This window comes from Panthera uncia, chromosome D1 (assembly GCF_023721935.1).
Source record: "Panthera uncia isolate 11264 chromosome D1, Puncia_PCG_1.0, whole genome shotgun sequence".
Lineage (NCBI taxonomy): Eukaryota > Metazoa > Chordata > Mammalia > Carnivora > Felidae > Panthera > Panthera uncia.
Genome location: NC_064808.1, coordinates 91,164,426 through 91,179,203, shown reverse-complemented (window position 1 = coordinate 91,179,203; position 14,778 = coordinate 91,164,426). Strand labels below are relative to the sequence as shown.

The 14,778-nt window shown below is 51.5% G+C and overlaps 1 protein-coding gene across 2 annotated transcripts in view; it reads left to right on the top strand.

The window, feature by feature from the left end:
- The window catches only part of GRAMD1B (GRAM domain containing 1B), a 170,664-nt gene extending 157,150 nt beyond the window's left edge, over positions 1-13,514 (top strand). For both annotated transcript variants that reach the window (XM_049611497.1, XM_049611506.1), the window contains 5 exons: positions 219-422; positions 1,511-1,601; positions 5,773-5,880; positions 6,201-6,318; positions 8,883-13,514. In XM_049611497.1, coding sequence (XP_049467454.1) covers positions 219-422; positions 1,511-1,601; positions 5,773-5,880; positions 6,201-6,318; positions 8,883-8,972 — 611 coding nt within the window. In that variant the 3' untranslated portion in view covers positions 8,973-13,514. The remainder of the gene's footprint in view (positions 1-218; positions 423-1,510; positions 1,602-5,772; positions 5,881-6,200; positions 6,319-8,882) is intronic.
- Positions 13,515-14,778: the final 1,264 nt, after the last annotated feature.

The window sequence follows — 14,778 nt, the reverse complement described above, 5'->3', positions numbered from 1 at the left end:
TCTACAAAATGTTGAGCAACCCTGAAGAGGGGTTGGGGTGGGGCTGAATCCCAGCTTCCTGAGGCCCGTGGCCATCCCTGAGGGACCCCCGCCCTCGCATTCAGTGTCCCAGAGTACAGTACGGGAAGATGGCTGTCTCAGCTAGGAGCAGACAGCTGTTTCTGGAGGCCAGTGTGTCGAGCTGGAGGTATAGGCAGATGGCCTTTCGTCTGTGACAGAGAGCGAGCTGACCAAAACGGAGAGCACCTACCTGGCTGAGATGCACAGACAGTCTCCCAAAGAGAAGGCCAGCAAGCCCCCAACGGTACGGAGGAGGAAGCGCCCCCATGCTCACCTGCGGGTGCCTCACCTGGAAGAGGTGATGAGCCCCGTCACCACACCCACTGATGAAGATGTGGGCCACAGGATCAAACACGTGGCAGGTGCGTGCCAGGTGGGAGTGGGGGCATGGCTCAGGGCTTTGACCCAGAGCCGTGTGCCCAGGCCGAGGCGTATGCGTGCACACGCTCATTTTGCATCCTCGGGTATAGATTGTGTATGATTTGCACACGACTCCTTAAATTTCAGCCTCCGGATCCTCTACCTATTTCCCTTTGCCCTTTAATGTCCTCAGTCCCTGCTGAACCCACGTGTGGGGTCTGCTGAATAGACGTGACCTGAACTCCGTGTCCCTGTGGATAGACTCAAATGTGCAACTTCCAAACCTGGGGCAAATGCACCAGGGACAAGCCCCAGTGCAGACGCCAGAGATGACCTCATAACCTGAATGTCAGAGAGCCCAAGGCAGCCCCCCTTCCCTGGCCCCCACAGGCCCACTGAGGACCTGCCCTACCGGACAGTGGACTCCCTTGACCTGTCTCCCCCTTGCATCCAGCGTGCACAGCCTCATGTCTTCTCAGTCATGGCGACATGCAGCCATAAGAAGCCTTAGAGACGGCTAATCCGGCAGTTTTTAGGCTATGCTTTGCACAGCCGTAGGCGTTCCTCAGGATGGGGACAGGAGAGGAGGAAAGAGCCAGCCTTCCACGTCCCTCCCCTCAGTCTCAACCAGAGCACCCCGCCTTAGGTGTTTTATACGTAGGATTTCTGACCAGCACGGCGTTTGAATAAACTGAGTCTCCGGCATTGAGACTTGCTCAGCATCTCGTAGCGGGTTATAAATAAAGCGAGGGCGGAGAGCGGTCTCTAGTCCTCGCCGCGGGCTGTTGCCTGAGCCATGGCTAAGCTGTGGGCACTTTGTCCCGCCCCTGCGTGTCCCAGTTACATAAGGCTGTTGAGTTTCCCGTGCGTTTGGTGACTTTAATGTCCACGTTGCTGGGCCCACCCCAGACCTTGCCCTCGAGGAGTTTCCCTTGTACTTTTGTGGAGGCCGGGTGTATCTATCCTGTCATCATGACAGCGCCACGGACGGTTGTCCTTCATCCCCTGAGGCTCTGTGCGTGACCGCCGTCAGAGCAGCCAGCGGACCTGAGCGCCACAATGGTGACAGCGTCTTTACTCTCCCCCACAGGTTCCACGCAGACACGGCATGTCCCCGAGGACACCCCTAACGGCTTCCACCTGCAGAGTGTGTCCAAGCTGCTGCTGGTTATCAGCTGTGTGTAAGGGATTCCAGGCTCTTCCCCAACCTGCCCTCCCTGCCTGCTGGCCCCTCAGGCGTATGAGCACCCCCACACCACAGCCCTGCTTCTTCTTTGTCCTCTAGGCTTCTTCCTTCAGATCAGTCGCTCTGTCCGTCATTCCTTGCCTCTTTGGTTCTTTTTCTCTGTTTTATTTAGCATTTGCTGTAAGCTAGGCCTTCGGGATTGAGAAGGGGATTCTCTGCATCCATGCCCTTAGGAACTCAGTTTCAAGGGGATAGGACAGGCAGCAAATTCAGAATTGCCACACCGTTGGGAAAATGCTAACATAGAGATGCTACACAGCATCTTCGGAGCCCATTCGTTCATTTGGGAGGGATGTTCTGTGGCTCTGCTGTGTGCCAGGTGCAAGGACCATGCACTCCTAGGCCCCCACTTTGGTGGGAGAGCCAGACAAAATCAATGACTACAGTCCAGAAAGGCATATGCTTATATTCATGTAAATAATTTATAATAGTGCCATAATGTTATAAAACGGTAGGCTCAGTGCCATTCACAGAAGGATGCCGGGCAGGGAGAGAGGGCATGGAAAGAATGCGGGTGTAGGGTGGGGAGAGCACAGCTGTCTGCAGTTTAGTAAGCCCGCAGCCCGCCCCGGACGCCCCTGCATCCCTGTGAGCATGGGGTGCCTGAGACAGCCGAGTGCTGACCGCTCACACTCTGTTCACCTGGTGCCTCTACCCCCGCCTTTCCTGGGGGTTGGGCTGTGCCGTGAGCTTATGGGGGCACAGCTGGTGAGGGGCGTGGGGGCTGCCTAGACGCAGGCCCTGACAGTCGTGCACCAGGCACTAGCCTGCCTCCAGATCTTCCTTTTGTGACACCCCCTCCTCCCTCCTTCAACCCCCACTAAAGTGTTTTCAGAGAGGCAGAAGCAGGGGCACAGCCCAGCCATGAGGGAGCACTGAAGGAGGCCCTGGAGTGACATGGTTTGTTTTGCCTTTTTTTCCCCCCCCCCCCAAAATGTTTATTTATTTATTTTAGAGAAAGAGAGAGAGAACAAGCAGGGGAGGGGCAGAGAGAGCAAGAGAGAGAATCCCAAGCAGCCACCGCACTGTCAGTGCAGAGCCCGACGTGGGGATCAGTCCCACAACCATGAGATCATGACCTGAGCTAGAATCGAGAGTCAGACGCTAACCGACTGAGCCACCCAGATGCCCCACTTTTGCATTAGTTAAAAAAGTCACTGTGACAGCCATGCGCGGAAGCCTAGAGAAGGAAGGGCTGGAGGCGGGCAGGCCAGTCAGAGTAAGTGGCAGTGACGTAGGCGAGCGTGACTGTCCGGCAGGCGAGCCATTGGGGCTGACAGGTCCTGCAGGGGGAAGACCCGTTAGCCACGCGGTTGGGTAGCCGAAGAAGAGAAATGACCGCAGCGAGCACCCGTAGATGGTTGTGTCATTAACAGAACGGGCACAGGGTGGTCAGAGAAGCTGCTCCATTCCGCGTGTGTCTTGAGCTGCCGAAGGTTATATCCAGGTGGAGGTGACAGGTACTTGCTGATGCGGACCTGGAGCGAGGCAGAGAAGCATGGGTCGCGGATGCTGGTTTAGTCAACAGTAGCATGAAAGCCGTGGGTGCGGATGAGACCATCCTCCGAGGACAGCGGGGTGGGTGGGGGCGAGAAAGAGCAGGGCTGCAGACAAGGCCCCTGTGAGGAACGTGAGGCAGGCTCTCTGCTAACCTTAACTGAGTATGTAACAAAAGTAGATGGAAAATTCTTCTGTGAGTGGCCTCAGAAGCCAAGTTATTTTCACAAAATCAAATGCAGGGATGTGTCCGGGTGGCTCAGATCAGTTACGCAGCCGTCTGTTGGTTTCGGCTCAGGACATGGTCTCATGGTTTATGAGTTCAAGCCCCATGTCAGGCTCTGCACTGACAATGCGGAACCTGCTTGGGATTCTCTCTCCATCTGTCTCTGTCCCTCCCTGCTTGTTCATGTTCTCTCTCTGTCTCTCTCTGTCTCTCTCTCTCTCTCTCTCTCAAAATAAATAAATAAATCCTAGAAAAAGTCAAATGCAAAGACAGCTGTAAGACCAGTAAAATTCGCATTTAGCAGCATCCATCTGATGTGATTCGTACTGTTCTGTAAAGTCTCTCCTGGTTGGGTTTGGGAGATAGAAAACTTTAACCTCAGGTAAGTTCCCTGAGCTTTTTCTGCATGTTGACTTATTTAAGCAGGCCTGCTCTTAATTAAGTACTTATTTAAGTAGGCCTGCTCTCCTGAGTCAGTGGTATAGCATGGCATTAACTAACTCTGGGGCTTTATTAGTTTGGGATAATCAGACCTCGCCTTTCAACACCAGGGCGCTCAGGCGAGGGATCTGCTGACCGTGTGCGTGTGGAATGGACCTGTGTGGCACAGACCGCCCTGCGTCTGGCAGGCCCGCACCGCCGTCCGCCTGCCTCGAGGCAGCTCGGCTCTGCCTCGAGGCAGCTCGGCTCTCCCTCCTCTTTTCTCTGTTTAGACCACCGCAGGACCCTCCCTCAGCATGCAGGGGTGTCCCTGGACCTTCACTGAGCACAGGCAGGATTATAATAAACACAGACCCAAATGCAGGAGCTGAGATTGTGTGCGGCACATGCCGAAGAGGCGGCCATTCCGATCTCCTCTGGCGTGTGCTGATAAAATTAAAGACCGTATCCACTGAAAGTCAACGCAGTATTTAGAGATTCTTCTGGAGAACTCACAGAGCCCTGAGAACACGGCCCGGTAGGGTCAGGCATTTGCAGCTGCCAGCTCCAGGAATACTACCTTGCATGCAGAGAACAACACAGTATCTCTCTCTCTCTCTCTCTCTCTGTCTCTCTCTCTCTCTCACTCACGTGCACACACACACACACACACACACACACACACACTTCGAAAGGTCAAAGGCATAGTGTCGGACTTTCTTTGTTGGTCCTTTTCCGTCTTTCACTCTGTCTTCCCGGGGTGCCATCTTCCCTTTTCCTGTGTGTATCCTGATCCGGGCCTGTACCTCCTCTAACGATAAAACCGCCCTTCGTCGAGGGCTTCCTGGGTGCTGGGTGCTTTATGTCCACTTCGACCCATGCGTGTCACAGCTCTAGCACAGTAGGCACCGTCCCTGTTGAGGAAGGGGGTTCGGAGAAGCTAGGGAACTTCATCAGAAGTTAAGAACCTTGAAGCGGCAAGCCGGGATCGTTCCCAGTTCCGTGCGTCTCTCGGTCCCCTTGCTACCCAGGTCTTCATCCCTCTATTCCGTGACTTGTGTCCTAAGATGATCTTGATGGCAGCCAATGACACCGAGGGAAGGAGAGAATGTCCCCATTCTCTCGGTGGCTCTCTGTCCCCCCGGATCCTCCTTACCACCTCCCTGTCTCTGACCAGTTCCGGCCCAGACCGGGGAGCCTCGTGACCCCAGCTGGGACTGGGCAGGTACCAGGAGGAGACTGCCCTTTTTAAGGCATCCCGCTAACACCTGTGACGTGGATCAGGCAGATGCTCCACAGTTTGACCTTCTGTTGTGCCTCAAGTTGGGTGGGTGGGAGGACTTGCCTCGATTTGTCACCGAAGATCTGTTTGCAGCTGCTCTCTCTGGCTCCTTGCTTGCTGGGTCTCCTCATCCAGGGATGCTTGCTTCCGGTGTTTCCTTCCCCCAGCCTCTCAGTTGCTCTCTGGCTTGGTTACAGTGCAGCTCTCCCCGCTCTCCCCCTGCACTGGTCTGTTCTAACCTCTGCCTCCTCCCTGTTTTTCCTCCTTGCTCCCATTAGGATCTGTTTCAGGTACTGGCTCTCTGATCGCTTCCTTTACCCTTCATCTCTTTTCCTCTCCATCTTACCTCTTCCCCCAGGCGCCCAGACTCTGGGTGGCTCTTGCGTGTCTCTCTTTCCCAATGCCTTCACCCACATACCTCCCCATGGCTCTCCTGCTGTGTCCCGGCCCCTCCAGATGAGAGTCTCTCTCTATCTCTCTCTCTCTCTCTCTCTCTTCACCCCCCTTCCTCTCCCTTGCTGCATCCTTCCACCTCACTCACTGCAATGCTTCAGGTGACCAGTGGTTAAGGACAGCAGCTGCCTCTGGGGTGGGGGACATCCCTGGCTTTTAGAGGGAGCATGCATTCTCGATGACGTCTCATGGCCGTTGCTTCCCCCTCCCCCCTCGTCTCTTCCCTAGTCTGGTGCTGCTGGTCATCCTTAACATGATGCTCTTCTATAAACTCTGGATGTTGGAATACACCACCCAGACCCTCACTGCCTGGCAGGGTCTGAGGCTCCAAGAAAGGTAATCCTCGCCTCTTCCCTTTGCCACCACGTTCACCCCACCTGGTACCATGCCCCAGCTCCTGCCGCCCAGTCTCCTTGGGACTGCCCTGCTGCCCTTGGCCAGTGGGTAACCCTTGGGGATGCATCCGTTGGCAAGCTATGAAAACTGTCCGCGTAGCTTTAGTCTGCTTCAGATCGGGGGCACAGGGGAACCGGGGGGCATTGAGCAGAGGACAAAGCAGTCTGATGTGACTCTCTGTCCTCTAGGGGTCTGGGAGCACAGGAGAGTCCACTGAGCATAACTCCAGCTGCCAGGGTACCCCTTCTTCTACCCCACAGGTTACCCCAGTCTCAGACAGAATGGGCCCAGCTCTTGGAGTCCCAACAAAAGTACCACGATACTGAGCTCCAAAAATGGAGGGAGATCATCAAATCCTCAGTGATGCTTCTTGACCAGGTGAGATGTCCCCACCTTCTCTCCTTGCCCCCGTCTTCCAGAGATGGAGCTCCTTCCCTGCGCTCTGGGAAAGATCACCATCCCCATCCCCACCCACCGGACCTCACTCTCCCATTTCATTCTTACCCTGGGCCATCCGATGTTCTGATTTTAAAGCCATCCTGGAATGGGCTGTTGGAAACACAGGTGCACTCCCCCAAATAATAACAATGAAGTTTGCGGGAAAGTTGTAGGTTGCACGGAAGGACCAATCTTTTTTCTTTTTTGGCAACTCACAGCCATCTGACAGGCATTTGAAGAGAGAACCTCCATTTCACAAAGATTTGTCTTCCCAGAGGGCCTAATTTTCTAGTTCCTTTTGATGTATGCCATCCCCCCTCCCCCGCCCTGAACACCACATAGCCAACACACAACCCCTAATACGTCATTCTTCCCCCGAGGCTGCGCTGCTAGTCTGGGAAAATGGTTGTTGAACTAAGTCATCTTTCCATAACATCTTCTAGTACAGGTGCCTGTATTCCTTCCAAAAACTAGATGCATCTGTTTCAGAAAATCCTGGGGCAAAACCAATAATAAGTTTAGTTTTATCAAGGGCGGGAGCGTCTGACTTCCCCCAGAAGAAGTTAACATCTTATACAAAACTGCCATGTAGTTGCCAAGACAGCAAGAAGCTACCTTTGCTCTAAAGACAGTTAAGAAGATAAGAGACTAAGGCTTTGTCTTGTTCCCATTAAAATTTCTGTTCCTGAGGCGTTCCTTATGTTTGGTGACCAGCCAGACTTGAGGTGGAATCCCGACCTTGCCACCAACTAGACCTTGAGCAAGGGACATAACGTTACTGACTTACAGTTTCTTCATTTATAAAATGATTATAATTGTAACTTCATGAAATTGCTGTCGGGATTTGATGGTCCATGGGAGACACTCCTTAATAGTAAATCTTATTTCCCCTTCATGGTGTGGTCTTTGCTCTAAATTAAGGAGAGAGAGTTTTAATGCAGCCGTCAGGATCCAGTTGAAGGTGTTTCAGGATATCATGTTTAGCTTTAAAGCCATGGATTTTTTTTTTTTTTTTTTTAAGGGTAAACAGCATAGCAGGCGTTTCAAAAGACCTGTCCTATCAAGAAGGGTTGATAGAATTAAAGATATGCCCGGGAGAAGGAAAGACGGGGGTGAGGAAAACAGGATAGGTGTTTTGTTTCATTCCCTTTAAGAGTAGCTTGTAAAAGAATTAATAACAAACCCCCTATCCCCGAGGAGCAGAGGGGGGTACAGAAGACCCGGAGAGAAGAAAGCTGTAGATTAGGCAGAGATCAGAGGATCTGAAAATCCATGACCGTGTGCCACGAAATGTTAATTGCATTGTGTTGTCATAGAGCGGCTTATTCAGGGGCCGTATTGAAATGTGTCGTGGTAGGACAAGCCAGTTGGGTTCTGCCGCTGACCTAACCATATTAGTGTGCCTGTTTCTTAAAGGAGGTTAAGAGGAAGAAATTCAGTCAAGGTTAATTCCGTGATATGGGTACAACTAGAAGCCTACTCAGCTGTCCATTCTCTGCTTGACATGCGGGGTGTATATGCTGTCCAGACACACATGAAACAAAGCAATTACAGAGGAGTCCACTGCAGAGTCCTAGTGAGTGCTTTCCAGGTGGCCAGGAATAAGAAAGAGGATTATGCGCCAGAGAAAGTTTGGATTTGTTCTGGGTCTTACAATGGGTGAGACTGGAATGGGCAAGAGAGACGAGTCCTAGGCGGGGGGAACAACGTGGCAAAACGTACAAAGGTAGAAATACCGAGTGTTAGGGTCAATGGGGAAACCAAATCCAATGAGTAGAAGACCGCCTAGTGTGGTTCCTTATAGCAATTGAATGCTTTGAGGGAATTTTTTTTAAATTTTTTTAATGTTTATTTTTGAGAGAGGAGAGAGAGAGACAGAGCGTGAAGAATAGAGAGAGAAGGAGACCCAGAATCTGAAGCAGGCTGCAGGCTCCAAGCTGTCAGCACAAGAGCCCGCGGGGCTCGAACTCACGAACTGTGAGATCACAACCTGAGCCAAAGTCGGATACTTAACCCACTGAGCCACCCAGGCACCTTGAGGGAATTCTTTTTTTTTTTTTTTATTTTTTGAGAGAGAGCGACAAAGCGAGCAGGGGAGGGGCAGAGAGGGAGAAAGAGAATCCCAAGCAGGCTCCACACTGTCAGTACGGAAAGGGCTTGAACCCACAAACCCTGAGATCATGACCTGAGCTGAAACCAACTAGTAGGATGCTTAACTGACTGAGCCACCCACATGCCCTAACCCTGAGAGAATTTTTCATTCAGCAACAGAAGGACTACAAATCACTGAGACACAGTGAACCTCACCCTAGGGGTTCCCAGTGCTAGACTGGCTGTCCCCTTTCTGCCTGAGATGATGTCCTACCTTGTCCTAGGAGCCCGGCTCCCTTGAACTTGCTGGCATGATAGGGGACTTGCCCTAGGTGGGCGTGGTGGGTGCTGCTGGACAAAGAAGCCCACTGGGGGTGCAAACCCGTAGCTGGGTGGGGTTCCCTGTCTTCCAGATGAAGGACTCTCTCATCAATCTTCAGAACGGCATCAGGTCCCGCGACTACACATCAGGAAGTGAAGAGAAGAGGAACCGCTATCACTGACCAGGCAGGAGCAGGGGTGGCTGCAAGAGGCCTGTGCAATACGTGTACATAGACCATATAAATATATATATATAAATATATATATATACAGAATATAAATATATATATATTATATACAGATTTTAAAAAGAGATAATGCCTATGTACCAGGGAGAAGGAGCCGGACGGCCTCCTGTGCTGGCCGGGCCGAGGGGCCGAGGAGGGCAGGGACCACCTCTCAGCACCGACCTCCCCTGATCCTCCTCCTCCCCATCCCTTCCCCCACCCCCAACCCTTTCCCTCACTGGCCGTCCTTGGCTCTGAGAAGGGAAATGTTGTTGAGCCAAAGTTATGCCTGTGAAGACCCTGGGGTCTCGAAGTCTCAAGGGGGCATTGCTTAAGGTGCTTCATTCCCCAATCCTCTTTTGATTTGTCTCCAAAATAAAAGAGAATCTCCCGCCCCCCCCCCCAGGTGCTCTCTTGTCAACAGGAAGCATCCAGGGCCGGAGCCCAATCAAAAGTCTGCCACCTGTGGCCACGCCCCCAACCCAGTTGGGGGGTTGGAGGGCTGGGAAGGCTGTGCCTGCGTGATTGGGCTTTGTAGCTGAAGGCTCCCCTGGGGACTTGTGTACCTAACGGTGTTCTCCTCCATCACCCCTGCACCTTCCCCTAACCCGTGTAGGGTGTGGACCCAATAAGGGCTGGGAATTTCTGACCTTCCCACCCCCCTTCTCTCTGGTCTTCTCCCAGGCTGGATCTGGGTGAAGTGTCACTTTTTAGTGCCTAAAGCCCTATTTTTTCTCTGTGCCCTAAGAGCACACATTGTTTATTAGCCAGGATGGAGCATTTTTGATCTTGTTAAACCCCTTTTTAAGTGGTTATAAGCAAGGCGGGCCTGTGGCTCTAATTCCCTCATTTTGAGCTGTCCATTTGATTTCTGGGACGATCCAGGGTGCCCTAGGGACGTCCGGGGTTTGGGAGAGCGAGTGCCCTCACATTGTACATATCGTGGGTTCACACGGAACGCTGTGTAAGTAGTGAGCAACTTGGTGAGTGCTCACTTGGCTGCCAGCATCGTTTATTCTAAGAGAAGAGCCAACTTTAGTCAAGGGAGACACTGGAGACCTTCTGCACAAGGAAGGAGACCTAGGCTTTTGGAAGGAATACATTTGGGAAACATGCGTGCATTTGTGAAGGAAAAGGCCTGATTGAGTCTCTGCCCTTTGGAGGCCATTCCAAATCCTGTTTCTAAGACTTAGGAGAATTCTGGTAAAGGGGGCAAAGCCTTCTCTGGTCTCTGGCCCCAGGGAGGTAGGAGAGCACTAAGGAGGAAAAAGTGAGTCATCCAGATCCATTTTGGAGTTGGTTCACTAGGATTCGTGCACTTATCTGACCTCTATCTGATCTCGTCGGGCCCTTGTAGCCACGATTACCATTTTTTATTCACTAACTGCTATTCTAACATATAATGACCAGAGGGATCCTGCCAGCCCCAGGCAGAGCTCACAGTGCTCAGTCAGGAAAGGATCGTACCAGTTTGGCAAGGAAAGTTCTTTTAGATTGCTCGTTATTCTAGTGGGCCTCTTGATGCGAGGGACAGAAGAAACGCAGGGCTTCTCACTGATGTGGCCCAGAAGAAGGGCAAGTTGTGTTCTTCTCTTGGAACGGCCGGAACATCCCACTTTTATAATCAAAGACAAGTTTTTGACTTTTTAGTCTGAGAATATGGCCTTATTGCCCTAAGAGCAGGAATACATGCCCCAGGGGAGTAGGCTGAGAAGGCTCCACAGAATCAGCTAGAATTGATATCCCTCCTCTAGAAAAGGAGATGTGAGGGATGGAGTTGAACATAATCCTTGGGAAGGGTGCATAGGCCCACGGGTCAGTGGGTCACCACTCATTCTTGTCCGGGGCTCTGAATGGGAGACCCCCTGGTGAGGGTCAGGGCTCGTGGGCCCTGGGCCAAAGGAGGAATAGTGCAGACTGCTAGAAATTTTCCTGGTGCAGTGGCCAGAAGCCAAAATTAGTGTCAGAAACTTTTGAAAGCAAAAATGATAAATTCTCTAACTTAATCCATGTACAATTATTTATCTAAATCCATTCAATTGTTGAAGGTCCCATGGTGGGACCTTTGGGGTGACTTACAAAGGGTTCTCTGCCGGCAGTAAAGCAATACAAGTGGGCCTGGCTACGCAGAGTTGCTCAGCTTTTGCTTTACCTCTTCGGCCATTCCAGGGAGGAGTAGGTAACAGGGAGGGACGCATTTAGTATGTCCAAGGAATCATCATGATTGCTGGGGGTGTGAGCCCGGGAGACAGGGTCTACACACAGGGAACGTCCCTCCACCTGCCTCTTTCCTAGGAATCATGATCTCTCTGGTGGGCCCTCTCTGATATAATAACGTTTTAAACCTTCAAACCAGGAGAAAGCTCAGCACCTCTGTTGACTCCCAAACAAAAGCTCCCCCCCCCCTTATTCAATAGCCTGTCGAAGAAAAGGGATTCATCTTGCCCTTGCAGATAAGTCTGGGAGTGAAACTGATACATAACATTGCAACTCAAATCCAGCAGCTTTGCTTGTAGCTGTCTACCTGGGAGCATCCAAACTACCACCCTTTCTGTTACTTCTTCCAGCCAGTGCTTTGTTTTTGTTCATATAAGAACTCTGGTCACATAGGAGTCTTTATGTGAGGATTCCTGTTGTAACAATTGAGAGCTTGCGCTCAAAGATTTTGCAAAGTTTCTAACCAGGTGGCAAACAACTACTGGGTCTATACTTCCAACTGCAGTGTACTTGAAGGGATTAAGATTGGCCTTGGAGAATCCACTCGTGTCTACAACTCGTCCGTCCCCTGTCCACCTCCCTGGCACAGGGGCAACAAGACCGGCAACCTGAAGCTGTCTGTAAGGGCACTGGGCTGAGTCAGGAGACCTGGGCCCGAGGCCTGGCTCTGCTCTTAGACAAGTCCCTTCCCCTTTCTGAACATCAGTATCCTCGTTTGTAACAGGAAGGGGGGTAGGCTAGACTGTCTCGAAGATAGGTTCTAGCTGAGCATTGTCTTGGAGGCTGGGTCAGAGACTGGCAAGGCAGGGCTTTCTCAAACGTGGAAGGTGCTCTGCCAGAAGAGAACAAGCGTCTGGGCTAGAGCTTCCCTGGTGTTTAGAGGGGTAGTAGGACAGCATCAGGGTTCCCAAGAAATCCAGGGTAGTTAACTTTCTTCTTTATGGGCTGGCAGGACTAGGGAGGCCTAGTGAGGTAGGGAAGGGGAGATAAAGTTTGTCGTACTTCCCAGTATTAACCTAGGAGGGTGGTTCTTCCTTTGTTGGCTTAGTCTTTGTTTGGGAAGGGACTTTCTCTAAGTTGGGAGGAGGATAATGGCAAGAATGGCACCATCTTGGATTGAGCTCATCTTTCGTCTCTAGGCTATAAAGCCTTTCATCTGTCCATCCTTCCTCCTCCTTGCTAGAAGAAACACTGGAGAGAAGCCATTCCTGGCCCTAGCACTTCTCTTTTGGCTCAATCCAAACCTTGTTGGGTTTTAGATTAATTGTGAACCTTTGGCTAAAATCCTTGGGTTGCTTTAGAGCACTGACCCTAAGAATCTGGGATTTTAGGAAGGGGGAGGGGGATCAAGAAACCTCAAAGAGGAATGCTTTGCTAGAAATGGCTTCCCTCTGTGTCCCTCTCCCTGATCCATGCTCGAACCATGTCTAAATCATTTGTGGACAGCATTTCTAGGGTGAAATCTTGCAGAAAGGACTAGGGGAAGACTCTTTCTAGACTATTTGTGGTCCCAGAAGGATGCTTTCTGTGCCATACTGTGCTGTTGCTTTAGCTCTGCAGGGCAGCCAAAGCCAGCCCTTCCTCTCTAGGACCCCCAGGTGGCAGGGCTGTGGTCTCCCTCCCCACACCCCCGGACCCCACCTCCCTACTCCAGTCGGAAACTTGAGAACCTGGCTTCCTAACTCTCTCCTCCCCCACCCTTTGTCTCTAGGCTGTGGGACAATCATCCCATCCACCACTTGACATCCTTGACCCTCGTCCCCTAGCCTCCAGCAGGCTATCCCCACTCCCTCCACCTCTATGTTTTCTTCCAGAAGATGCGTTTTGGGTCCGAGTGGAGCGATTTTCTGGAAGGCCGTCTTTTTAACGCCCCTGCTTCCCTGATGTGGAGCAGGGATTTGCACAAGGTGTAGAGAGCTCCCTCCCCACCTCTCTGCCCAGCCTTGTTACCTCACTCCTGCTCCAGCCATGGCTGCAATGGGCCCAGCCAGCTCCCTGTCTTGGTGTTCTGTACGACAGCTCAGGGGTCTTGGGCATTGTTTTCTGTTGTGACTTGAGGTCCTCAGCAGGCCTGGGAGCCTGGATTGGAGCCTTGGCTGCTGGCGAGAAGCACCTTGCCTGCCAAGAGGAGCTGATGCCAGACGATCTACCCGACATGTGAAAGCATAAAGAATATTGTCATCTCTGCCCCTTGGCCCCCTTGCTTCTCTCGACACAGTGAGACGCTGCAGAAGCAAAATGGCGGCCTCTGCTCCAGGCAAGACAGCTGGCTGTCTGGGGAGTTGGCCCTGGGCTTGGATGCCACGTGCTGAGATCGCGTAACAAAAGCAACCATATTTGCCAACGGTAGTGTGTGGCTCCCCACATTTCCCTATCCTGCACTCTAGGGCCAGACCACTCTCTGCATGGACCAGATCATCTTCCCAAACCCATGGTGCTTTTCCCCCCACTCAGCCTAGACTTCAAGGTGGGGAGGATGGGTCAGAGGCCATAGTGGCCCCTGGATAATCCTGACAAGGGGTGGAGTGGGGTGAGGCAGAGGGAGCAGCCCCCAACACCTGCACTGGGCCATATATGGGAAAGAACACAGGTTGATTGCAGTCGAGTTGTCTGGCCATCTGTATTTGGATCTGTAACTGTACTTTGCCTGGCGCTGTGCGCAAGGTCTGAAAACTTAACTGCTATTACCTAGAAACCATACACGGCTTCCCAGCCAAATCTTAATGTAAAGTAGCTAGAGCCATGGAAGTACAGTATGAATTAAAAGAAAAAAGTATTGAACTACAAATAATAAATGGTGTGTGTGTTTACTGCTGGACTCATCAGCACTCATTGTCCCACATGTTTTTGGTTCTCCCAGATGTGATGAGGGCAAGGCCCAAAGACGTGTGTGTGTAGGCATGCTCATACACATATGGACAGCCATCCGCCCAACATCTAGGACGCCCTTTCCTGGGGAGGGAGGCAGCCTGATAAAGGTGAATGGATGAGTTTTGGAATCATACCTGAGTAGAGATTTTAGCATCACTGTTTATCAGCTGTGTGACCTTGGTCCCCAGCCATTATTCCAAGCCTCAGTTGTTTAGAGATAATATAAAATTGTGTGTGTGTGTGTGTGTGTGTGTGTGTGTGTGTGTGTGTGTTTCTTAGTATAGTGCCTGGTACCATACTGAGATAATTTTTATTCCATTATTAGCCAGTACTATTATAATAGGAGCATATGGTAGACTGAGTCCCAACAACAATTTCTTATGTAACTTTTCCCTTTTGTGCCTTGGCATTTCCAGGAAGGTGGACATTGAGAGACAGCTTTGCTCTATTTCCTTAACCTAGACCGGTAAGGGAGTTAGCCCCTTGCCACCTGGTGGGAAACTTTCTTGGTGTCAGGCAGGAGAGGACTATTGACTCTTTTATTGGGGGGGGGGGGGCAGGAGAAGAGGGAAAGAACAGCCAGATCACACATTTATGGTGTTTAATTCAGACTGTTAAATGCATTTTTCATTGCCTGGGAAAATGTCCACTGATGGTGAGGTCAGGAATTGAT